The 27,187-nt window shown below is 34.5% G+C and overlaps 3 protein-coding genes across 6 annotated transcripts; 2 read left to right on the top strand and 1 right to left on the bottom strand.

Moving 5' to 3' along the window:
* Positions 1-5,338: 5,338 nt before the first annotated feature.
* On the top strand, positions 5,339-7,643 carry LOC142523985 (NAC domain-containing protein 30-like). Its single transcript, XM_075627711.1, has 3 exons — positions 5,339-5,495; positions 6,294-6,565; positions 7,158-7,643. Exons 1-3 carry the CDS (start codon positions 5,339-5,341, stop codon positions 7,641-7,643), a joined length of 915 nt encoding a protein of 304 aa, XP_075483826.1.
* Positions 7,644-11,651: 4,008 nt separating this feature from the next.
* LOC142524139 (ATPase family AAA domain-containing protein At1g05910-like) lies at positions 11,652-19,299 on the top strand. Of its 4 annotated transcripts, XM_075627923.1 has the most exons (12): positions 11,690-11,775; positions 11,912-11,940; positions 13,122-13,376; positions 13,570-13,671; positions 13,816-15,600; positions 15,684-15,872; positions 15,972-16,114; positions 16,774-17,019; positions 17,622-17,808; positions 18,089-18,154; positions 18,237-18,477; positions 18,836-19,299. In XM_075627923.1, exons 3-12 carry the CDS (start codon positions 13,149-13,151, stop codon positions 19,195-19,197), a joined length of 3,549 nt encoding a protein of 1,182 aa, XP_075484038.1. In that variant the 5' UTR covers positions 11,690-11,775; positions 11,912-11,940; positions 13,122-13,148; the 3' UTR covers positions 19,198-19,299. The 4 variants fall into 4 exon arrangements, 3 of the variants coding, with proteins under 3 accessions (XP_075484039.1, XP_075484037.1, XP_075484038.1); XM_075627924.1 differs by lacking the exon at positions 11,912-11,940 and having other exon boundaries at positions 11,652-11,775; positions 13,133-13,376; XM_075627922.1 differs by lacking the exon at positions 11,912-11,940 and having other exon boundaries at positions 11,682-11,775.
* Positions 19,242-25,402, bottom strand: LOC142524141 (ABC transporter G family member 25-like). The gene is made up of 3 exons (XM_075627925.1): positions 24,826-25,402; positions 23,735-24,596; positions 19,242-20,444 (listed from the first exon to the last, which is right to left on the bottom strand). The coding sequence occupies exons 1-3, from the start codon at positions 24,934-24,936 to the stop codon at positions 19,441-19,443; spliced, it is 1,977 nt and encodes a 658-aa protein (XP_075484040.1). The 5' UTR covers positions 24,937-25,402; the 3' UTR covers positions 19,242-19,440.
* Between the last annotated feature and the right edge of the window lie 1,785 nt (positions 25,403-27,187).

Genomic DNA, 27,187 nt, shown 5'->3' with positions numbered 1-27,187 from the left:
TTTAAGGATAAGTTGGTACTTACTAATTAAACTTTTAGTTTTGATTTCTAATTAATTGCTTGTTAATTACAAAAATAACCATGCTGTCCCATGCACATGGATTATTGTGAGACGGTCTAACGAATCTTTATCTGTGAGACGAGTCAATCCTACCGATATTCAAAATAAAAAGCAATACTCTTAGCATAAAAAGTAATATTTTTTATGGATGACCCAAATAAGAAATCCGTCTCACACAATTTTTTTGCCTTATATAATACGAGAGCATCCTATACTAACCATGGAGTCGTGAAGTGATTTTACGTTTACCTAAAATTCCTTTCATCTTATCTGCAATTCCTTTTCTTTATCTATATATTTGAATTTTTAAATGATTGTATCACTTTTAACATAAAAAAAACTATTATAAAACATAATAGTTATATATCTACTTTCAAATAGTTAAAATTTTCAAACTATATTATTATTTTTGAATTTATAAAACACGACGACTCAGGTTTCTTACATACAAAAATCCTTACTCGTCTTTGATGTCAAAAAATTAGGGGCGAAAAAGAGATTTTAGTGGTGAAAATTAATTGCTTGTGAACCTCCAAATCCAATTGATTACTAAATTAAATCTGTCAAACTTGACGAGTAAGTAGCCTCAAAGTTAATATTGTATTAGTTTAAAACTATACAGCTAAAATCTTAATTGTTTTTAATCTCAAACAAATATGGACCACGATAAGCAACAAAAAATTTAAAGGTTTAATTGTTTGTTTTATATATCAGGCTGGTCACGTCCTTTATTTAAGATGTCGATTTAAAAATGTTAAAAATTAATAATTTTTCATGGGTGACTCAAATAGAATATTCGTCAAACAAAATTAACCTGTGAGACCATCTCACGAAGTTTTTGTGTACCCTCGTATAATTAATTATATACTATATAAACAACAATATATTTTCAAGAAATCATATGGTTATTGGTTAAAAAAAGAAGCGATGGTTATTGATATAGTTAATTCTGATATGGAAAGTTGATAGAGATTAGTTATAATCGATATTATTAATCAAAAATAAAACTCCAAAAAAAAATAAGTAACTTTTAGTATGGTGATGAATCTCGTTTTATAATTCTAAAAATCTTTTAGCCTATGTTAAGACAAGTATTTATCATTTTTTTTATAAAAGTTTTTTTTACAAAAAATTCATAAAAGTTTTAAAAAGTTGTTTTAATAACAAATATGTGTTTGGACAACTATTATATAAAAATGTTTTTACAATTAAAAAGTAATATGTTCTAATTTTTATCATTAATTTCATTTCTAAAAATATAAAAAAAAAACATATCTCAATTGTTTTTAAAAACTATATTTGGACAACACTTTTTAAAATTTTTTTTTTTAAAAAAAACGTTTTACAAAAACATTATACAAATACATACTTCACATTTTCTTAACTTATAAAACGCTAAAAACAGTTTTTTAAGTAATTGTTAAAACGAAATCTAACTATCTAATTCTGCATTTATATTTCCATCATATCTTCTCACTTACAGTTAATCTCATTTTTTTCCAAAAATATTTTAACTATCTAATTCCACATTTATATTTCTTCTTTCCTACCATTTCAATTTAAATAAAAAATATTTCATTTCAATATTTAAAAGCCTATTTCCTTTTCAATTTTTCAAGAACTACACAAATTGCATATGCCAATTGCCAGAACTCAGCTAGTTAATTAGTAAGTTCAAGTGGGTACTATGGCTTCAAAACCTCAGGAGTGGAGTGGCGGCGTGAAATTTGGTGTCACGCCGCCGTCCAAACAAGCCTTTATATTCATATTAGACTATTTATTTATCTGCCCTCCCATCACGCCTAATCAATAGTATGTAAACATATTAATTAACTGCCTTAATTACCTTTTTTTAATCCCAAAAACAAAATAAACTTGTGCTAGGATTGAGTGATTGGTTTAGAAGAAGGTTGAATAAACAATCACATTAGTTTGTCTGAAATTCGATTAAGTTAACAACTTTGAATTTTGTAATTCTCGTTAAGTTAATGTCAGTTGACTAATCAGATAAATTCTGGCTAAGTAAGAAAAACAGTTAGGTTATCAAGAGTAGACTGGCTGAAATGTAAACAACACAAATATATTTCTTGATGTTCGGAAATTTGAACAACTCTTAAGTTGCTCTTTTTTCCTTGTGGGATGAATGCTAAATAGAAAACTTTGAAAATTATAATTTTTGTAACAATCCGATTCAGTTATACTTTATGACTATCCAACTGAAACTCCTAGTTTAACTTACTTGCTCAAACAACACTGAATAATACACTAACTGTCAATTTACAAGTATTTCGAAATGAAAGATATTAAGAACAAATTGATCCTTGATAATCTGATATAATGTTTAAGTGTGTGCTAAGAAGTCTTGAAAACATTTTGACTATTGAAAGCTTAAATATTTGGCCTTATGTGATAATTCCAGGGAGCCAACTGATTTACAAGTTTATCTATTTATACATTTGGATTCAACGGTCATTAAAATCAAATATTATATCAGTTACAAATATTGTAGTTGTTAATCCCGTCTTTTTCACGTCATTGTCCTTCTGACAAATCATACATTTTAATTAATATTAGCAAGTTTCAAACAAAAAAAAATTAATATTAGCGGATTTCTGACAAATTCAGAGACTGTTTGTATGAAAAACTTTATCCAATAATTCTACTTTGTAACTCTGAGTAGTCTAACTGATTCTTCAAAGAATGTTTATTCAGTTTAGCTCAACTACCTTTTAGTCCAGTTGGTCTTCAACTATCAGTTCGGTAGAATTATATAACAGTTAAGTTTCAAATGCATATGTCTTACAAAACCTTCAATTTAGCTCATGTCTATTTTTGTTCTGTTCAATTTAGCTCAGTTCGTTAAATAATCAACACTTAATTGACTAACATGTTGAGTTCAACCTACAATGAAGGTATTATCGTAATGGTGAGTCTAATGACTATCATTGAATTTAAATTTTTTTTATGCGTGGTCTGACATGAACCCCAGATATTTCGACAAATGATATCCATTGAATCTAGAGTTAGCACAATTTTCGCACTATAACAAAATGCCTCTTTCTAACATAGCTAATTAATTGTTTATTATTTTAATAATTTGGTATCCATATAGAATAATTTTAATTTTATATCTGCAATTTGTGTGAAAATGCACTTTTTGTTGTTGAATTTCATAAATACGACCAGAGATCTGACAATCTTGGGTGCCTACAAGTCCTCCTAAAATGGGGAAAATTAAATGTTAATGTATTAAGAATAATTATTGAGCAGGTCTCTTGTGAGACGGTCTCACGAATCTTTATTTGTGAGACGGGTCAACCCTATCGATATTTACAATAAAAAATAATACTTTTAGTATAAAAAATAATAAATTTTCATGGATGACCCAAATAAGAAATCCGTCTCATAAAATACGATACGTGAGACTGTTTTATCATAATTATAAACATTGTATATTATTGGGTATTTGAAATTTCTTGTTATATGGTATAAATAGACAACCCCCGACCACCCAATCACCAACAACATTTGATGATCCTACGCTTCAATAAATTATTTTATTCCCTTCACTTAGCCAACCTATACCTTTCCACTCTTATATAAGTCTGCCAAAAACTGCTTCAGATCTCCCCCTTCTCTTCCCAGCTGAAGAACATATCGATCCATGGATCCGCAGGTTAGTAATTTCTTTTCTTCAAAACACACACACACACACATACTGTTAATCGGGTGCTTAAAGGATCATGCATGAACTTGTTTTAACTTAAATAATGAAGTGATGAATTTGCATCGCTTTCTTCAATTCATGCTGCATGATTCAACACTATAAGAAACTTAGAATGATCTCAGGTTTTTTAACAGTCTTGCTGACAATTTTTTAGTCAAGATTCAAGAATTAATCTGTGATATACATACATACATATATATAGTTTTGATATGTTGTACACTCGTCGTGCACACTCATATAAGTATCGATGAGGTGTCATTCACTTATTACGTGTGCGATTTTTGCTATAAAAAAAAATTGAATCAAGACTCAAGAATTAATCTATGATATATACAAATGTGTGTGTGTATGTATATATATATATGTATATATATGCAGTGAGGTCTCACCAATAAAATATTTTAGTTAGATGATTAATTAATTTGTCTCCTCCATGAAGCGATGCTAACGGGATCGATCGGCACGAGCCAGTATGGATAATCTCCCATAGGTTTTTATTTAATTTCTATTAGCCTTATTGGTTTAAAAAATTCTTTCTTGCTTGCCAAACTTGGAGGGTTCAAAGCCATGCCTAGTATCGAACTATGTTTAAAGTAATTAAACTAGTTAGAAAATGATTAGCACACCTTAACTCGCTCTGACATGGAAGCTAATTAGCAAATCACTTCTTACTCAAATAATTGGAAAAAAAATAAGTTTCTATGTTACTTTAAATACGTTAAAAAAAAAAAATTGAATCTTCGAGTACTAAATCTTTTTTCATCCATATATATAACTTGTTTAATATTGATATCATGTACTACAATTTTTAAATACATGATTCAATATATTAGATTAAGACACAAATTTATAACATAGATTTAACATCTAATACCATTATTAGAACAAGTTTATTATTTTAATTATGAAATAAAACTAACACCGACAAGTGACCAAACTTGATTAATATTATTCTAGGTGACTTTTATAAAAATATAGTTAATATATTAATTTATACGTTCAGTGATCTTTCCCAATTCGTAATTTATGCAACAAGAATATCGGGTGTAGTGGAATGCACTCAAAAGGAAATGATCGAAACATCCCCATTACTCTCAAAAAGTCAGTTTTTACGGCCACAACCAGCCTAGCTCCTGCTTTTGTCTTCGATATACTTCGTCTCATGAATTCGATCACTATCCAAGATTATACACACACACACACACACACACACATTAAATATCTGGTTTACGTGGATCGTTCTCGATTTTCAAGCACGTGTAGAAATCATTTTTGGGACCATATGTTTATGTAATTCCATTATGCTCACGAACGGATCGTATGAAATGAATCATGGAAAATTCACAATACATATTGCAGAGTTGTGTGAATTTCACTCTCTTTAATTTTGTGACATTTTTTCATCAAGGGGAATGTCTGTCAAAATCGATGTAACTTTACAAATAACTTAAACAAGAAAAGATGTATTCACAATATCTTTCGGGTGCTTTTTAAACATTTCTTTCTCTGCAAACATAGTTTGTGTCAATTTTATTTTCTTTTTGGTAGGAAATGGAATATTCTTGCATACCTCCGGGCTTCCGATTCCACCCGACAGAAGAAGAACTCGTCGGCTACTATCTCAAAAGAAAGATTAGCTCTTTGAAAATCGATCTTGATGTGATAATTGAAATTGATCTCTATAAAATGGAGCCTTGGGACATTCAGGGTAAGTTGTCTGATTAATTAATAATGAATGAATATTGTGATTTACTCTTAATTAATTCACATTCCTTCATATTTTTTTAATTGGTTTTTGAATCGGTTACCAAGATATGGTAACAAAACCAGTGTAATCAAGCACAAAAACTGTGAATGTTTGGTTTTGTTTTTAATGCTTTAGGAAAGTAAAATAGATTGGAGAAAAAAATTTGTGGGATGAATTTGTCGGGTAAAAAGTTATTTTTAAAATTTGTTTTTCAAATGATATGTTTTTATTATGCATGTGAATAACGTAACATTTTGTAAAATAAAATTTTATAAAAATTATAATTAAATTTGCAATTGTGTGAATAATAAGGTAAAAACTTGTGTGAGACGGTTTCACGGGTCGTATTTTATGAGACAGATATCTTATTTGGGTCATCCATTAACAAATATTACTTTTTATGATAAGAGTATTACTTTTTATTGTGCATATCGGTAGGATCGACCCGTCTCACATATAAAGATTCGTGAGACCGTCTCACAAGAGACCTACTCGAATAATAACTAGGAAAGAAAAATTGTAATTCCTATTGGGTTTTTGATGAAACCTAAACCAAACTCGAACAAATTTATTTTAATTATACAATAATCACTATGTGCGTTTTATATATATATATATATAAAATTTATTTGCTACCATGTATTGATCATAATTTTTTTTATTGAAAAATAAGTAATACTTCTAATATGATATTCGAAATTTTAGATCTTGTAGTCTAGCAGTTTGAAATTAAAACTAATGTATATAGCTGCTAATCAGACAAGTGCAAACTGGGACACGAAGAACGGAACGAGTGGTATTTCTTCAGTCACAAAGACAGAAAGTACCCAACGGGGACTCGAACCAACCGGGCAACAACCGCAGGTTTCTGGAAGGCCACAGGGAGGGACAAGGCAGTGCTGTCCAACGAAAGAATCATAGGAATGAGGAAAACGTTGGTATTTTACAAAGGACGAGCTCCCAACGGACGAAAAACCGATTGGATCATGCACGAATATCGCCTCCAAACATCTGAACATGGACCTCCGCAGGTATGGACACACTCATGCACCTTATATATATATATATATAGACACACACACACATATACTAGTGATCCTAGGCAAGGGCGGAGGCGGGTGGCCCAATTTTTATATGTAAAATGTTGTGCTTGGGTTATTTTTTTCATAAACAAATTATTTCATGTTTTATTTTTTATTTTATTATGTCAAAATATGGTTACACATGTATCGATAAATGTTCACTCTCATGCACACCCTCGGAATAGTATACTAAGGCTATGCTTGGTGTGTAGGATATGATAACTAATTGGATTGATGACAAAACTTAAGGTAAGGATATATAATTGGATTCTCAATCCTTCCAAAATAATGAGATGTCTTTTCACCCATATAGGTTTTTTTTATCATGACCTTCTTGATTAATTGGACCAATAAAAAATGAGACAAACATGAATTTAATAATCTATATATCATTTGCTTATGACCCATACCAAACATACCCTAAGGGTAGATTGAAATTATGAATGCCTGAGTTATCCTCCTCATATGTAGCATATAGTTTAAATAAATTTTAAAATATTAAATAAATTATTATCTATAATTTCATAAATTTATGCAACAGGAAGAAGGATGGGTGGTTTGTCGCGCGTTCATGAAGCCGAATCCGACCCAAAATCAACGCTTTGAAGCTTGGAGCAACCCTAACTACTACACCAGAGACACCGCCATTAATCAAAATAATATGGCAACATCAATATTCTCGAGCACTCCAAGTAGTAGCACTTTTGTGCATAATTGTGGAACGAGTTTTCATCGGTTTCAACAAGGGACAACTGCTGCTGTCAACCCTTTTGATCAGAATCCGATGGTCGAGCGTCCGAAGCTCGATAGCCCTTCGATTTCTACAAGTTTTCCAACGACGAATGATAATAATAACTTCGAGCATGGAGTTGCGGAAAATGAAGGATTCGAAGATGAAAGAAATGAGTTTGGCAATCGTTTTAACGGTTGGAAAAGCTTTGATAGAGAAGTAATTAATCATCCCTTATCATATGAAGACACAAGCTTCTCCTATAGTGATGCATTTGACTGCTTTCCTGACTTGTAGCTATATATATAGAATTTTCCAATATTGGAATTCTAAAATAATTTAGTATGCTTTTGGCAATCGGCAATTCATTATTTTGAGAACATATAATTTGGACAGTGTTATGGATGGGATATTGATTTTACCTTGGTGATTGTTTTTTATGTAAGAAATTGTGAACTTTATGGTTGCGTTTGGATGAAAAGATTTGAATTTGAGAAAGCATTTAAAGGGAGTAATTGAAATTAATTTGAAATTCACTGACTCAAAAAATAACTTATTTAAGATTTGGATCGGAAAAAAATTTTGTTGAGCTTTAACTTCGAGAAATTTCGCTCTACAGTTGCTATTGTAACCGATATAATCAACAAAATTTATAAGTAATGTGAGCATTTGAGATATATAAGTCATTTTCTTCAAGTAATTCACTGCAACAATTGCCCATTTTTCTAACTAGGCATCATCTTTTGCATGTTTTAAGCTCTCTAGATTGAACAAAAAGCCAAATGTTTTTTTTTCATATTTATGAAATTGTTCAAATCGGATTTCATAGAAGAATGAGCTTGATCGATTATAAATATAATGTATTGTCTCATCCAGATATGAAATAAATAGAAACGATAGGAAAAACACAGATAGTAAGAACACTCTCTGGTGAAGAAGCAAAAGCTTCAAATCGAGATTCTCAATTGTCGAATAAGATGAAATACCTTATTATCGTGTGAGGGTTTTTGGAAATAAGAGTGTATGTAATGAATATGACGTTTTTTTAAACAAAACATGTAGAGAAAAATATGACAACTAATAAATCTATATTAGGCCAATTCGTACCAGTAGCGCATCTGATTTGATCATTGTCTTCATTGTGCTACAATGGTTTTTCCAACATGCTTATGTCCTCACTCACACATTTTTTGATAAAATTTCCAAGGGGTCGCACATCCCAAAATTTTCTCAAGTAAGCACCCATAACTTTGGAGTTTTAATTTATTAGCACCCCCAAAAAAATGCCCATTATTTTTATCTCCATTATTTTTATGAGAGTTACCTATCAAATATTTTAAACCCTCCTCAATCGTACAATCTCATACCCCATAGTTTTAAAACTCATCTCATTTCAGTGTGAGATCGGTTCATTCATGTTCGTTTTGCCTAGAAGCCTACCGGATGACGGTCATTGTACACGTAACCTCTTGACACTAACGATCACTCCCCAACCTCTTCAGCCTTGGGTGTCGTATGTCCACCAGCTTCTGTTTGGTTCGTCTCCAAACCATACGGTACTAGGAAATATCGTCTCTGATATCATTATGTAACACCCCAAATTCGATGATTGTCTCTACTATATCAACATTGGTCTTTTCAGCATGTTTATATTCTCACTCACATGCACAATGAATTTTTTTTAAAAAGATCACCCATTCCATATTTTCCCCAAGTCAAGCACCTTCAACCTCGCGCATGCAGCCTGCAGCCAAAGCAGGCAGCTCCTTGTGTAGATTCAGTGTCCACCAAAATCCATATATAAACCCGTTGCAACCATCGAACTTCACGCATGCACTGACCCTCGGGAATCCACAGATGCAACAACCAAAGAGAGCCCATGAACGCAACAATCAAGAGGAACCCACACACGCATCCACTCTCAAGAACGCATGTACGCATTAACCATGGTCCAGGAGGAACCCACGCAAATTTTATACACATATATAACACACGTACTCACTATATATATTTGAGGCGTGAATGGTTCAAAGACGGCCTAGATTTAGAGGTGTCAATTCGGGTGGGTTCGAGTCGTGTTGACACATGATATTATTTAATAACAATGTTGGTAGGTCGAACATTGGATCGACCCACGCGCTTGGTCGACCCACCAATGCTTTTTGACCCAACATTGGTTCTACAATTCGATATCAATAGTGGATGGATAGACAACATTAGTTCTACAATTACTTCGATGTCAGTAATGACCCAATATTTAGCTGGATAGACAATTCTACAATTCGATGTCAGTAGTGGCTGAAGATAAAAACAAAGTTCTCAACACATGAGATAATTAAAGTGATTGATCCAGAATGGCCCTGCGTCTCGTGGGAAAAGGCACGAAGACTTCCCATCCCTGTCCATACAGATGGGCGCTGGTTTTTACTAAATAGCTGTCTACATGAGCATTTGTCTTAGCTGCTGTTGGATATGCCTTATTGAGGGACAATGAGCACATAGTATTAAATTTAGATGATAGACTTATATCTGAGTTCAATATTTTTTAGCATGTAATATGTTTGATAATCATTGGATCGGACATGTATTGATCTTTTAATTATTGGACATTGTATTGATCTTTTAATTTTGAATTAAGTATTTATGGTGGAATTTTGTTGTTGGCCAGTTTTTGGATCGACCCTGGTGATTTCTGGGTCGACCATGGTGATTTCTGGGTCGATCATGTTGCTTCTGGGTTGACCATGTTGATCCATTTTGATCTTTGGGTCGACCCTGTTAATCTCTGGGTCGACCGTTGTTGCTTTTGGGTCGACCATTTTTCTAACACACGAATCCATGGATTTGACAAATATGACCGATAATTACTTAATTTTGACGGATAATTACACAATTTTGACCAATGTTGCAGACCAATGTTGCATATTTTTAACATATGAATCGCATAATTTCACAAGTAAGTTCTATAATGTTACATGATTATGTTAAATGTTATGACATATGAGGCAAAATTTCACATATGTTACATGTATTTTGACATATGAGCCACAATTTCATTTTAACATATGAATCACAATTTCACAACTATGTTACATGTTTTAACATATGAATCACAATTTCACTACTATGTTATATGTTGTTTTAACATATAAATCACAATTTTACAATTATGTTCCTTCAAAATTCAACAAAAATTAAGAGAATAAGATAATTAGAATAAAAAAAATTAATAAAAAAAACATAAACAAGTGTGGCACACCAGGTAATTATGGGTCGACCAAGAAGAATTCTTCTTGGTCGACCAAAATTTTTTTGGTCCACCAATAAGAAATTCTTCTTGGTCGACCAACATAATTTTGGTCGACCAAGAAAATTAATCTTGGTCCACCCATAATACTTGGTCGACCAATTCTTTTGGGTGGACTATTGCCTTTTCTAAAAGTAGATTATGTGTCGACTAAATTGGTTCTGGGTCGACAGATCACGATTTGGGGAAGAATGGGGTAGATGGCTCGTAAATTTTAATTGGGGCAAGATGTGTATCAACCGAGAAGAAAGATAAGAGAAAAATTAATTAACTTAAAGAGTTTAATTATAATTAATGTAATAACCAAAAGTTTTTATTAATTTAATTAATAGTTTCAAAGTCTTTTTATATATTCGTTTTTTATATTTAATAGTTTTTACTCTTCTTATATATTATGTTTTATCTATTATATTATATATATATATAAAAGAAGGACACCAACTTTTTCTTCCAACTTTATATTTATATGATATCAATATTACACTTTGTTTTTTATTTTTTGTTTTTTTTAAATTTTAATACACACTTTTATTTTTATTTTTTTATTTCAACAATTCAAAATATCAATTTAGTTCCTCCATAATTTGTCAAATTTCATTGTAATTTATCGATAATAAAAAAAAATGTACACACACGCATCGCGTGTGCAGAGTAACTAGTATTTAATAATTTTTAGTTGAGGAAGGGGAATTTAATATTATCTTTATTTTTATTTATTTTATTATTTCTTGTTTTTATGGGCTCTAGCTTTCTTTTTTTAAAAAAATAAATTAATTTTTCGAAATAATTATCTAAAAATATTTATTTAATTAATTACAAAATATATTTCTGTTTTTTGAACAATTTTAATTTTGTTTAATAAATTGTCAAATAAATTAATTAATTAAAAATAAAGATGATAATTAATCGGGCTTATTATAGACGTAATGGGCCTGTTGAAATTTGGTCCAGCATCAAGAAGCCCAACCCAAAACAAAAAATAAACATACTATATTATATTAATATTCAAAAATAAAATGAATGACAATATAACCAAGCTAAAAATTTCTTCCTTTGTATCGCCTGCCCTCCTTCAGTTTCTCACTCGACCTGTCTTCGCAGCATCGCTAGAAATCAAAGAAGGTAATTTCTTGTTTGATTTTGATTCATCGTACGTATTTTTTAATATGATTTTATTTTTGAGCTATAGTTCTCTGAAATATCTGTTTGTTATTGATTTGTTTAATTCATTGTGCGTCGCATGCACAAAAATTTACAGATTACATTCTCGTGGGGCATGAATTCGTGGTATGATATTTAGTCATTTATGTATTTTTTGTTTTTTCCTTTTCTTATTTTGTTCATGTTTTGGTTTATAGTCGACACTTTATCACCTATTTTGTTTAAGCACTACTACAAAACTGAATTCTTGTTTTGAAAAGCTTATTGCATGTGATAGAACAATAATTGGAGAAGAAACATAGATTTGGTAGATAGATTTCAAGTTTCTGTTAAGTAAAATGTTGTATGTGGACTTTAAGCTTCCTTACATTATTTTTTTAGATTTTAGAGGGCGTTGAATTTGTCTGTATTGTTGTAATTCATTCAGGATAGGTATTTAGAAGTGGTTAATTCATTTTTTAGTTTATGGGTTGAGTAGTTGATTAACGAAGTTTGAACTGGCATGTATTGCCTTTCTAGAGAGAAATTGGGTGTAAAATCATTTTTTTAATGGATCTTGACTTAAGGCCCATCCAGACATGATATTTCAGATTTTGTAAATTTTTTACATGCTTTCAGATCGGATCGATTTTTGTTTGTATCCCAGTTTTCATCACCGTTAGTTATCTACGTCACTAGGATTAATTTGGAAGTTGGAAGAGAGAAGAAGAGATAAATTTTAGTTTTCCTTCCATTTGCACCCACATTTGAAAGGAAAATTTTAACTCTAAATCTGTAACACGTTTTCTTTTCTTTTACTCCCGTTAAAATCATACAATCGTTTTCTAAAATTTCATTTCCTTTTCATTAATCACTTTCCAAATCCCAACTCCCAAACTAAGCCTAGGAGTTTAGTGGCACCAGGGTGAAGGAAGGAGAACCTGGATGGAGCTTATTTTCTAACTCTTGGTGACTTGGTTCAATTAATGTGTGAATGAAGGCGAACTTAAAAAAAAACATTTAAAACCATGGAAATATAGATTACTATTTTATGTTAATTGAATTTGTCCATAAGTTTAATTTTTTTTCCCTGATCCTATTTATAGTCGGTTAATTTTTCCACTCTTAAAATTTATAGCTCAACTGCACAGTAATTTTTGTTGTGTGTGAACCTTGACAATTATTTAAGACACTACACGATGTATTGTTTTTCTTCTTCCAGCCATATTGTATATGTTTGTCACTTTTAATCTTCGAATGTGATAAAAGATTTGCCTTCTGTGTTTCAGTCTTTCAATTTTTAACTTTTTTTCCTGCTTTCTTTGAAGTTCATGTAAAGACACTAGTTGCTTCTGATGTATTCCAAAAGATCGGTACAAGAGGATGGGCCTGATTCTAGGCCAGTTCGTACAAGTGATAGGCTTAAAAGTAGGCCGAAGTTTTGTGGTCGCCAATACTTGTATTATAGTCCCACCGCTATGTTGCGAAATAAGAGCAAAAAGACTAAAACAAGGACAGCAGCTGTACAGATAGCAAAGATGTTGCGTCCTGGAAATCACCCATTACGATCATCAAATGCAAATGTATGTAACCTTTTATATTAGCTTCTCATTTAACAATTAGTGGATTATGTGTTTTAGTTGATTAGAATCAAACTCAAATTATCACTTGCTATTCTTGATCAATGCATTGTTCCTGGTCTCTTATTATAAACTAGTGCTTCACATATTGAAAAAAAAAATTGGAAAATTGATGTGCGACTTTTTCTTCTTGTAGTCAGCGGCTACCAATCTTCGGCGCTCTACCAGGACAAGGAGGGTTCCAATGAGTCTTGAAGAATACACTGATAGTTCTGGAACAGAGGACAATGATTTAATGGTAAGTCTTGTAATTTTTTCATTGATGAAATATTTATGCAATCCATAACATTTAGCTTTTTTTAACTGCTTTTATAGCTTCAATATTCTCTGTATTGCAGTGATATTTTTTCCTTGTGCTAAAATGCGAGCAACTGTGTTTCAGATTCCTAGATTTCACAGAGCTACAAAACGAATAAACAATAATAATGCGAGGCAAGATGAATTGACCCCTCGTCGTGAAGGACTTCGACCTCGTCGTGGTGGACTTCAAGCTCAACGAGAAGTAGATTCTAGGGAAGCATTAAGTTTGGAATCTGATGAGGAACAGAGTTCATCTGAGGAGAAAAGGGGAGACGTTCCAGAAAATGCAAATGACCCGGAGGATGCTGATGATGGGGAGGGTGAAGATGAAGGTGCTGGTGAGGATGATCGTGAGGATGGGGAAGAAGATGGTGATGATGAAGAAGGTGAAGAGCAAGAAGGTAGACGACGGTATGATCTCCGAAATCGTGCAGATGTTCGCAGGCTTTCTATTGAGGAGAGTAAACATAGGCCAAGCTCTCCACGAAGAATACTGCAGCAAGGAATGGGAAGCAAAGTGGGCAGAGATGGGAGAAGAGGTGGGTCACGAGTTCACAAACGTCATCGCATGACACGAGCTGATGATTCTGATGATTCCCTTCTAGTGGATGAGCTTGATCAAGGTCCTCCAATACCTTGGGGGAGAGGTGGCGGGAGGTTTGGAGCTCCTTGGTTGCTTGGGGGACCTGACTTGCATGGAATGACAACCTGGGGATTGAATAATGCAGCATCTGGTTGGGTTCATCAAAATGATAGCCTTTCTAATTTGACTTCCGGTATTCAAACCGCTGGTCCTAGTTCCAAAGGAGGGGCTGATATTCAGCCTGTACAAATTGATGAGCCTGTGAGTTTTAATGATATAGGTGGTCTCTCTGAATATATTGATGCTCTGAAGGAAATGGTGTTCTTCCCTCTTTTATATCCAGAATTTTTTGCAAGCTACAACATTACCCCGCCCAGGGGAGTCTTGCTATGTGGTCCTCCTGGCACGGGGAAAACATTGATTGCAAGAGCATTGGCTTGTGCTGCTTCAAAAGCGGGGCAGAAAGTAAGTTTTTATATGAGAAAGGGTGCTGATGTCCTGAGTAAATGGGTTGGTGAAGCTGAAAGACAATTGAAACTGTTATTTGAAGAAGCTCAAAAAAATCAGCCTTCAATAATTTTCTTTGATGAGATAGACGGGCTTGCTCCCGTTCGGTCCAGTAAACAAGAGCAAATTCATAATTCTATTGTATCAACTTTACTCGCCTTGATGGATGGCCTAGATTCTCGTGGGCAAGTAGTCTTGATTGGAGCAACCAACAGGGTTGATGCCATCGATGGAGCCTTGAGGCGCCCTGGGAGATTTGATCGTGAGTTCAATTTCCCCTTGCCTGGCTGTGAAGCAAGAGCTGAAATATTGGACATACATACTTGTAAGTGGAAGCAACCTCCTTCAATTGAGCTAAGGTTGGAGCTTGCAGCCAGTTGTGTAGGATACTGTGGAGCTGATTTGAAGGCTTTATGTACTGAAGCTGCCATTCGTGCTTTTCGTGAAAGATATCCACAAGTTTACACAAGCGATGACAAGTTCTTGATTGACATTGATTCAGTAAAGGTGGATAAGTATCACTTTGTCGAAGCGATGTCCACAATCACTCCTGCTGCTCATAGAGGCTCCATTGTGAACTCGAGACCCCTATCTCCTGTTGTGACATCCTGTTTACAAAGACATCTTCAGAGAGTCATGAGTACTATTTCTGACATTTTCCCTGCTGTAACAGTTTCATCAGAAGTTACCAAGCTTTCTATGCTTTCATATGGCTCTGCAATTTCCCTCGTCTATCGACCTAAGCTTTTACTTTGTGGTGATGATGGTGTTGGACTGGTAAATGTTTTGATTCCTTCTTCTTATAGATCATTAATGTATCTTGATCTTAACTAAGCGTACTTACTGCACTAGTTTTACAGGATCATATAGGGCCTGCAGTTTTACATGAACTAGAGAAATTTCCAGTTCATTCTCTTGCATTGCCTTCTTTACTTTCTGATCCTGGGGCCAAAACTCCCGAGGAAGCACTGGTGCACGTTTTTGGTGAAGCCAGAAGAACTATGCCATCAATACTCTATCTGCCTCAATTTCACCTGTGGTGGGAGACTGTGAGTGGATGTTGATTTATATGTTTCTGTTTTTGGCCGACTCTTCGGTTTTTTTTTTCGTTCAGCATCTTATGGGTAAAATGTTTGTATTTTGTTCAGGCTCACGATCTACTTAGGGCTGTACTTCGGTCGCTGATGGAAGAATTACCATCAGACTTGCCTGTATTGCTGTTTGGAACATCCTCAATGTCACTTGCCGAGATATGTGATAGTTCATCCTCAATATTCTCTGAACGCAATGTGTATGTATTTTGATAAAATCACATCCAACATCCAGTTGTATCAAGTCTGTTGAGCATGCAAATGCAGACGTTTTGTTTGTTTGCTAGAAGTTAAACCGTTCTCTTTTTTTTCTCCTTCCTGCTATATGATTTTGTAATATTTTTATTCATTTTAACATCAGAAACTTCTAGGTATTGGAATATCTGAATTCCGAGAATCCAATGTCAAACAGATTAATTACCTTTTCAGGTTCACGTACCGTGTTTTACTCTTTTAAAAGGACTCAAGTATGGTCTGGAATTTACTTAAATTGGTGGAGGGGAAGATTGAAACTTCCTTTTGTGTTAACTAGCATTTTTTGCTTTGGTTAAATTTAATATAGTAAAAAAAGTCTCTCGTGGGACAGATGAATATTTTATTCTGTATCGTGAAGTTTGAAGAACTGTCTCGAGGCTTATATGCTTTTTCCTATGTTTATACCCAGAGATTGCTTGTCTGTCCTTGGACTGTGTTTTTTTTTTAATTAACAATTGATCAGATAATTATTTCCCACGTTTCTAACATAAAAATTATGGTTTCTTATCGTTCCAGATTATCATTCTTCTTCAAACTGGAAATCTCTAAGATGTTTTTAAATTAAGGTCCAATTTGATATAATTGCTTTTTTTCTTTCCGACAGCTTGCATTTAACCGCACCATCTTCCAAAGACAGATCTTTGTTCTTTGACCGGCTCATTGAAGCTGCATTGTCAGTTCAATCCGAGGATGTAATAAAAGATTCTCTGAGATCCGAAGACCTTCCTGAACTTGTGAAAGCACCAAAAGTCGATGCTGGACCAAAGGCCTCTGAATTGAGAGCAAAAGCTGAAACTCAGGGACATGCACTTCGTCGACTGCGCATGTGCTTTCGTGATGTTTGCAATCGGTTAGCTTCTGTTTTTTACTTGATCTCAATGGTTTGTATCTGTGGCATGTTGCTTTGAATGCATCCACTTTGTGATCTATATACAGCGTAGTTGATAAAATATGGGCGTTCTGTTTAATTTTGTGTAGGTTTAGAAGTGGTACTAATGTATTATGTCCCAAAAGTTAAATCATTTTGATCAGTATACTTCTCATATCTTTCTTTTCTGAGCTTCGTCTCTGTAATTTTCTGGCAAGAATATATCGACATAATGTCACACTTCATTTGTCATGAAATTAAGACTCCCTTGTGTGAATTTCTCATTAGGAATTAAAACTCTTGTATCAATTTTCTGTGTATGCTTTATATTGGCCACAGCACCAAGTATTATATATGCTTGCAGTTGCTTCTGAAAGCATGGAGTTTGGTGGTGTTTCTGATGTGGCCATTATTATTTTCTTTTGTTTTTGACTCTCTTTCTATGTCCAATTTATATCTGCAGTTGATACAATTGTCTCTCTAAAACCAGTCGTGATTCAAGATTATCACAATAACTTCGAGTAGGCTTTTCATGGTGTTCTCAAAGTTGTGTCTTCTTAAATATTTCTTCCTCTTCTTTATAGGATACTATATGATAAGCGCTTTAGTGTCTTCCGTTATCCGGTAATGGATGAAGATGCACCAAATTATCGTGCAATAATCCAGAATCCCATGGACATGGCCACTTTGCTGCAGCGTGTTGACAGTGGAAAATATATCACTTGTAAAGCCTTCCTAGAGGATTTCGATCTCATTTTAACTAATGCCAAGGTGTGTGACCAATGATATCGACCTTGAAACAATAGGCTTCTCTTGAATTGGTATTGTTTCCAGGGCTTCCTTCTGGTGTACCCGACCTTATTTATAAAAGTTTGGCATACATTCGTTCCTTGTTTTGAAACAGTTCATTAGTTTGTGAAATGCTGGTTTGCTTGTTTAGTTTTGCAAGATTTACTGCTCCCTCTATTTGTTTGTTTTACCTTGTCAATAAATGTTGTTACTCGTACAATAGAACTGGACCTGTTCTTACATTCTCTGTGGCTCTGATTAGAAATACAATGGAGATGATTACAATGGGGCAAGGATTGTCAGCAGAGCTCATGAACTTCGAGATGCAGTATGCTCATCTACCACTTGCTCCTTTAATTTTCCCTGTGCAGGTTCAAGCCTTTATCTTTAAAAAGCATTTCATTTTTCAGGTGCATGGTATGCTATCCCAGATGGACCCCTCCCTGGTCGCATTTTGTGACAAAATCTCTGATGAAGGAGGTCCTATCACCGTGCCTGATGATGCCGGGGAAGCTGCACGCCCACTAACTCCGGTTGTCCAGATGAATAGGGCTAGTGCACGTCTTCGTAACGCCCAGCATGAAGTTAATCTAGATCAAGACTATGAAGGGGTCAAAAGACCTAAAAAACATATGGATGCCTCTCATGCAGGTATCATTCCTTTCCTTTTAATTTTTGGAACTTGGCGGCCTTATTTGCTTAACTTCTCTCTACTCCCTGGCCTATCAATTAGTCCTGAAACTAACATGGTTAACGTATTTTTCATCATTTTGTTGGTTCCAATTCATATTTCTTTCAATTACTACTTCAGTAAAACGCATCCCATCAACTATTCTATGCGACTCTACGTGGATTTCAAAGACTAAATATATGTGATTTTCTTCACTCGGCACTAATTTTCACGTGTGCGCACTTAATTGATTTTCCTTTTAGGGAATTACTGTTCATTGTTTTATTTTATTCACATGCGTGATATTGGGACCTCGTTGGCACAATGTTTTGGTAGCAGAAGAGGGATCACAGCTTGATTCAGCTCCACCAAAATCGTCGCAAAATACCGAAGTGAATGGTGTAGTTCAGCACCAACATCAAAATTTTATTCACATGCGTGATGAAAGTACTGATCACGAGACTGGAGATGTCTCCCAGGACGTGTCCATGACTGATGGAGAGATTTCCAATCGAATCGAGTCAATCAAGAATCTGTTCGAGGAGCAGTCAAAAGATTACAGCATTCCACAGCTCGAGAGACTTTACACTCGTGTGATTAAAGGTGTATTTGAAACAAAAAGTAAGGTTAAGGTCGAAGATCTCAAGGCATCAATTCTAAGTTTTTTGTCAGAGTTTGCCGAAGATCCATCCAGGTTTTAGCAATGACCAAAAATATTTCCAACTTAATGAGATTGAGCCTCTCATTATTTAAAATTTCTGAATATTTTTTATTTCAAATGCCATCGACACCTCTTACAGTTCTCCACACTTTTGACTGTCCAAGCTAAAGAAGTAAACTTGACTCAAATCCAAAGCTCATTGATATTATGCGCCCTTCACAGCGCCTTTTCAGCTTCAGCTTCTCCAACAAATAAGTAATTGTGGCATTTCACTTCTTCTGTACTAAGCTCTGAGTCGCCTCAATGCGATATAGGCTAATAATCTGTATCCTACAAACATCATCATCAATATGCTTACACTCATTACAGGATGGATTTGGCCTCGAATGTCCTCATCAATAAATTTGCAGGTCGCTCTGTCTTGTCTTCCAGATGAGCAACCAAGGTACGTGGATATCCCTGCCCCGTCTCCATATTGAACATTGATGAGAAGCCTATAGCTGTAGAATGTAGTGGAAACATACTTTATCCATGACATGAAATACGGCACTTTGTGTACATAGTACCCTCCTGTCAAAACAAATGCCAACATTGTGACAGTGACCATTGTTGAAGCCTGCTTGGCATCCATGATCAGTGCACCTAGTGCAAGGCCGAGCCCCTGAGAAACAAGCACATAACCAAGCACAACAAGAAGAGTGAGTGCAAAAGCAGAGAGCTCAGGCTTTAGCCCTGTCATCCAGTACGATATGGAGATGAATAGTGTGGGGAGGATTAGCTCCATAGGTAAGTCTCCCGTAATCCGAGCTATAAAATAAGATGACAATGTATACATCCCAGAAGCTCTTTCCTTCGTGAAAATGGCTCGTTCTTGAGGAAAGGCAAACACCGCATTGAAGGATGGAAAAACTCCCCAGAAAATGGCAATGAAGAAGAGAAGGCCAAGGCGATCCTGAACGTCCCGGTTATCTGAGTGCCACCACATGAAACCTGCTAGTAACGAAGCTGTGATCACTTGAAAAACTCGCAAAAAATTGAAGGTTTCAGGCTTTCTTTCCTTGAGATTTCTTTGGAGGAGAATACTGAATTGATTAAACCATGTGGAAAGATGTCTAGTGCAGCCATAATATTTAGTCGTTTCAATCACTCGCTCATTCGGCGCTGTATGTGGGATATCCATACTGGCCGACTTTGCCTTTGGAGCCAGTAAGTTATTGTAAGAGGATACAAGGGCTTGTCTAACGTTAGGCTTTTCTTTTTCACTTGCACCGTCAAGCTGGCATACCCCTACATTCATAAAAGTGGATTAAACAGATACCAGATAATGTGACAAAAGCCATTTGTATATTACACACGATTTAAAAAATTCAACCATTTGAATTTTGAAATGCCATGTCTTCCCCATTGGAGCCATACTTGATTTGAAACGCCATTTTTTAACACTACACGTTGGCCATGTGAACTATTTTTGCAACAAAAACAAGTTTAAAAGACCGTAAATTAAAGCAAATGTCATGTTCATAGCCTAAAGTCAGGAGACTGCATACTTCAGATGCTTGAGTAACAATATTCCAATTGGCATCTCAACTTTCAACATATTACACTGTATGAGCAACTAAAGCATGCTATATTTGTGGTGTAAGGTAAGATAAGGCATTAAAGTAATGCCCAAGAATTCTGGCATCTGATTTCAGTTCGTGAGTGGCTTGAATTAAAAAATCATTGTGGCCTCTTTGCGTGTATAGTTACAATATTAAAAAAAAAAAGATTAAAGATTCATTACTTATTTAATAGTGTACTGAAATTGAAGTCATTTTCAACTAAATGAAATATATACTATGAAATACTGCGCATGTTCAAGTTAAGCAATAAGTAGAAGAGGGAAGATAATATAACTTGTCTAGTGGTGATGTTCAAGTGGGGAGTCCACTCAACATTATGCTACTGATGGATTTGACCCACCATTACAACTTCCTTCACAATTTTTCGAAGTTTATTTTAGTAAAAGAGGACTTCCTTTTTCATAAAACTCTTACACGTGTTGCTCTTACAGATTTTTTTCAAGTGCACCATGAGAATTTACTTGGTGCAACTCAATAAGATTGAATAAAGTGTCCAAAGGTGATAATGAAAGTGAACATATTAAGCATCAATCATGGAGAATTTGAGAACAAATTGCGTCAACAATCTTGTAGATAACACTTCATATGCCAAAACCCACTTTTATAGTTATTGGATGGTAACCTAACAAAGTAAAATTTCAGTATTTATCATAATCACAAATGAACTCAATTAGGTCACAGCAGAAGTGGACAAGCATTTCTCAGTTCAGTTCAAAACCCTCGAAAGTCTCTGAGACCGTAGAAGTCTCTTACCACCGACGACCCGAATCCTAACAATTCTATGGCAAATAATATGACATGAGTTGGGTTTGAATATTGTTGTTACACTTAGTCCATTCATTCTGAAGAGATGAGATATTAATATGTGTCGATCCCAAAAAAATATTAAATAAGGATGACCACATGCAAAGGGAAGCTAGTACAATCCAATTCAAGATTATATAAGTATAATGATATATACTACAAGTGCTCAAGATTTATATGAAAAAATAAGATGCTACTCTCTAGGAGAATCATGACTTGTCTCTTTCAAACTACTTCCACTACAAAGATATGATGATTGGTCAAACTTAAATATAAATATAAATCACATGGAGTTTGGTCTCATATGAACCTCAAATTTAAGAAAAACCATATGTATCCATTCATGTATGAGATTTAAAGTCATTAAATATCTGGATTGAACACCGTGAAATAGTAATCAAATTTCAAAGCAGAAACTATCCATTATAAATCGAATCCATATCCAGCAAGTTTTGTGAAAACCATTCGCCTATTTAATACTAAGGATGTAATATTTGGATTGTCGATCGACAAATTCGTCGATGGAAATGATTTAGATAGTAAGATTTGATTTCAAAAACAATTGTAAGAAAATTGAAAATGTTATGTTGATATAGAGTAAGTTTGAAATCGAGACAAACGCATAATAAAGTTCATAACTCATGCAAACATTACCATTCAACACAAAAGTGAGAAGCAAAGCATGATGGCCCAAAAGCTTTGCAGGTAGGGGACACGTGGTGAGGCAAAGATGGAAAAAAGTTCCACTTTTAATTGTAGATTCATGATGTAATAAGTTTTCTATATTGTACACTTAATATTCCAACCGAAAAGTATCTCCTTTCCATCTCAATTCTCAACAACTTAGAGCATAAAGAATTAAATTCGTGTTTGGATAGAAAATTTTGAATTTCATGGATTTTAAACGTATTTGATTTAATAATTTATGCAGCAAATTAAAAAATTCATTTCTCTACTTATTTATAATACAATTATACAAATAAAAAAAATGTGTTTCAAATCCTTCGAATATTAGAGTCATTTGAAACACATTGTTATTAATATAATTAGAGTCCGGGTAGAAATGGATTTGACTTTCTCAGCTTAAATTATTTAAGATTGAAAATAAATTCGAAATCATGGGTTTCAAATTACTTAATCTAAATGCAACCTAAATTATGAAGTTTTAAGAGGATGGGTAGATTTCATTTTATAATTAAAACATGATTATATATTTTGTGAGACGGTCTCACGAATCTTTATCTGTGAGACGACGGGTCAACCCTACCGATATTCATAATAAAAAATAATATTCTTAGCATAAAAAGTAATATTTTTTCATGGATGACCCAAATAAGATATTCGTCTCACAAAATACGACCCGTGAGACCGTCTCACGCAAGTTTTTCCCTTAGAACATTACATAAAAAGTTAGTTGTTGGATATCTGAGATACATCCCGCTAGCCCCTTCAACCCATTATCCCTTCATCTTCACCTTTAAGAATCAACACTGTCTCCGACCAACAACTCCATTTATTAAAAAAATCAAAATAGTATTTACTTGAAATCAATCTTCTCAAATATTCAAATTCTATTACTTTATTCACGACCATTCTTGAATCTATTATTTAAATAATTAAAGGGAAAATTTGTAAAATAAATCTGATGAACTACTCAATGTAATTGATCTGGTTTAAAATAAATACCCTTCATTCAATTACGTAATTTAATTTATTCAGATAAATTAATTTAATAACAATATAATAATAATGTACTAAAATTTAATGTCGATTTGGTCCCAAAGTCAAATTGATTTGACCCTCGAACCAATATCTACCAACAATATCTTCCCAACTTGCGAGACTTATTTGTTTCAAAGTCATCAGACTTTTCTGCCGATGTCAAATAATTGAAGAAAATTACCAAAATTCATTTTGCATGGTCCATTTTAATGTAGATCACCTACTCCAATTAGAACCTTAATAGGAATCCCAATCCAGAAAAATAATAACAATAATAATAAATTAAAAAAAAAATCAACAACAAACAGAAGGAGATTCAAGTTCCAAGTCTTGCTTTATCATATTACCTGTCTGGTTAAAGAATTTAAAAGAATGATCTTTTTGTAGTGTGTGGAATCAATGTGTGGAGAGAAAATAGAGACAATGTACCATTAGCGAGATCAAGCAGGAAATCAGCAGGATTCATGGGGAAACTGGGCGAGAACCCAATGCTTTCGAAATAACCCATTGCTTCGCCCCCTTTCCCGAAGTATATACACCTTCCCTCCGACAAGACAAGCAAATCATCAAACATCTGGTAAACACGGCTCGACGGCTGGTGCACCGACGTCACCACTGTCTTACCCTTCGCTGCAAGCCCACAAAGAGTCGTCACTAGTCTGAACGCCGCTGTTGAATCCAGCCCTGAAGTGGGCTCGTCCAAGATCAACAGACTTGGGTCTACAAGCATCTCATGCGCTATGCTTACTCTTTTCCTTTCACCGCCGGAAATCCCGCGGATGAAGCTGTTGCCGATTATCGTGTTCTCACATTTCGACAAACCCAGTTCGTTGATCACAGATTCGGCGACAGAAATTTTCTCCTCTTTGGGTACTGAACTCGGGAGTCTGAGTAATGAGCAGAAAACAAGGGTCTCCCGAACTGTGAGGTGTGGGTATAGCACGTCGTCTTGAGTCACGAAACCGGTTTTTTTAGTAACCGGTTTTGATAAGTTGTTGTAGAGGATACTTCCCGTAAGGCCGTGTCCGTGGTGGAGCCGGCTGCCGAGTGCGTTGAGCAGTGTTGATTTGCCACTGCCGGAGGGGCCCAGGATGGCTAAAATTTTCCCTGGTGCCGCCCAGCCGGTGATTCCATTCAAGATTGTTCTTTCTTGATGGTGGTGATTCACCGCCACCGGGTTCTCTAAATCTGGCAATGTCGTGGGACCTCCAGTGAACATGTTTCGTAGTCCTCTGGTTCTTGATTTCACGCTGCAGTCAGGCAGCTTTACTTTGTATGAAACGTCCGCAAACTGCACTCATTATACAGCTGAATCAACACTGTATTTTTTTAGAAAGAAAAGGCCAATTTTTTTTTCTTCCATCAACGTTTTAAAAATATTTCAGATAATTACGGCTCAAGCATCTTCATTTTACCACCAATGCCACTTTTTTATCAACAAGTTCCTTCCGCTGGAAGAATTTGAAGTTTATTAAAGTGTATATATACTCAATCTCAAATTTCTTGTTAAGATTTGTTACCTTGAGAGTGATTGGAAACGAAGATCGAACACCATGAGAGGAAGATTGTTGGGAATTTGCAGCTCCTCCATCGGAAGAATTAGTTTCAGTTGTTTCACAAGACACCAGCATTGTTCTCTGTTTTCTTTAATTCCACTTCGTTTTTTACCTGTAATGAGAGGATGCGTAATGCAAAGGGAACGGGAAAGTGGAATGACGTGAATAAAGGAAGTGAACAGAGGTAGAGAAGAGTGATGCGGAAGAGTACAGTTTCGTTATTCTCGCACCACACCACAGCACACCACGCAGTCTCTATTTATTCCCAATTCTTGTCACGTCAAATTCAGACGCCCGACGTCACATTTGCTACGTAGAGTTATTTCATAAAGCCACGTGTACTTTATCTGCATGCATTCTGATCAATATGTGTGCATGTATGATGTACATTTACATCATTACATGCTTCAACGTTTAACGTTATATTTTGCTCGCAACTATAATGGCTTTCTCGTGCATTCAGTTGAGCTTGTTCTCTTTCTTACTCAAGAATTAAAGGGCGGTGATAAATCAATCAGCCCTAAATTTGCGGGAATGCATAGGGGAATACAACGGCATCAGGCACAGCTCAACTGCGACTACGGGAAAAGATACATTGAATATATAAAAACAAAGAGATGATAAAAGTTTATATATATATATATATTGTCAACATTTTATTTTTTAAAAGATACAAGAATCCGAACAGAAAACAAGGAACGATATCTTGAGAGTATATAGTAAGCAAAACTAGAATAATAAAACAAATCGATACTCGTACGAAGTACAATGTCCTTAAAACATATTCGTCACTTCCAGTAAGTGCTTCAGAATCAAGTTGGACGATTGTTTGTCATGATATAACGGAACAATCAGCAGTAACTTAGCGTGAAAGCAGTACGACGGCAAATTGATGAAGTACATAAATTTTATCACGAGTTAGAGCAGAGTAGCAGAGCATCAGTAGGCAGAGACGAGAAGAGAGTCGAAAGTAATCTGTGAGTGTGAGATGTGCTTGAAGGACTTGAGGTTGCCTCCATTTATAAGCACTCGGGTTCCATATGGACAGTCACAGCTGGCTATCCTAAAGACCAAATGTTGGTCAGCAGTCAGCCATATGGACACCAAAAGATCGCATCCTGAAATATCTGGAGTGAATTTTGAAAACAAAAATTCAGGAAAATAGCAAAAGTCAGGTGAACCCTGATGGGCATTTTTGTCTTGATTGATCTGACATTCGACGCACCCAATGCAAACCGGGCCCTTGATTTGCTCCCCTACGCAGGCGCGCGCGAGAAAGTCTCATGAATAATCTTTATTACATTTTTTCAAAGTATAATCCAATATAAATTCATCTGTACAAAAAGTATTTTATATGTGAGACATTATTCATTCTACATTTGTCATTCACTTATCAAAATCATAAAGTGCTCATAAAGTGCTTGTCTAGTTTCCATTCAAAATGTGCTTGTCTAATTTCCATTCAAAATGAAAAATCTAAATAGAACAAAGTAGGCAAAAACTTGTGTGACACGGTTTCACGGGTCGTATTTTGTGAGACAGATATATTATTTGGGCCATCCTTGAAAAAGTATTATTTTTTATGCTAAGAGTATCATTTTTTATTATGAATATTGATAGGACTGACCATTCTCACAGATAAAGATTCGTGAGACCGTCTCATAAGAGACATACTCAAAAAAGTATAAAGTATAAAGTCCAACATATACATAGGAAAATATTATTTATAAGTCCACACACAAATAAAATTAATGAAAGAAGACTATTGTTCCTGTATTAATCCTATCCACCTGGTCCATTTTGTCTCTGTCTCCCAGAAATTGAGAACAATGTATTAATCCATTAATTTGCCAAAAAATTTATACTTTTATTTTCTATAAACACTAATATTTGTATCTAAAATTATTTCATTCATTAGAAAAAAATATATGATATTTTCGTATAAGATATATCAATCTGCATGTACATCAAATAATCAAAAAGAGGTTCGATTTTGCACGTTACATCGGGTAATGTGAGTGTGACAGAGTGATATATGGTCAACCTCAGTCGTCCCAATCCTCATCCAATTTACTCGCTTAATATTCCCTCTTTTTTCTTTGGTCCAGTAAGATATTTTTCCTTTTTTTATTTATTTTTTGATATTTAGTGGTGGGGCGTCTACAATTTAGGATCTCAAACTCGACATCTTATCTTTTTATTGACATGTAATGCTGTGTGGTATTTGATGTATTTCCTCAAAGATGACAAATTAATACATTATCGTACTAGTAATATTTTTCCAACATGGTTGAGAATTCCATGGTTAATTTCAAAGCACAGCCTG

Source organism: Primulina tabacum, chromosome 14 (genome assembly GCF_025594145.1).
Source record: "Primulina tabacum isolate GXHZ01 chromosome 14, ASM2559414v2, whole genome shotgun sequence".
Lineage (NCBI taxonomy): Eukaryota > Viridiplantae > Streptophyta > Magnoliopsida > Lamiales > Gesneriaceae > Primulina > Primulina tabacum.
The sequence above is the reverse complement of the archived record's forward strand: the minus strand, read 5'-3'. Positions and strand labels throughout refer to the sequence as shown.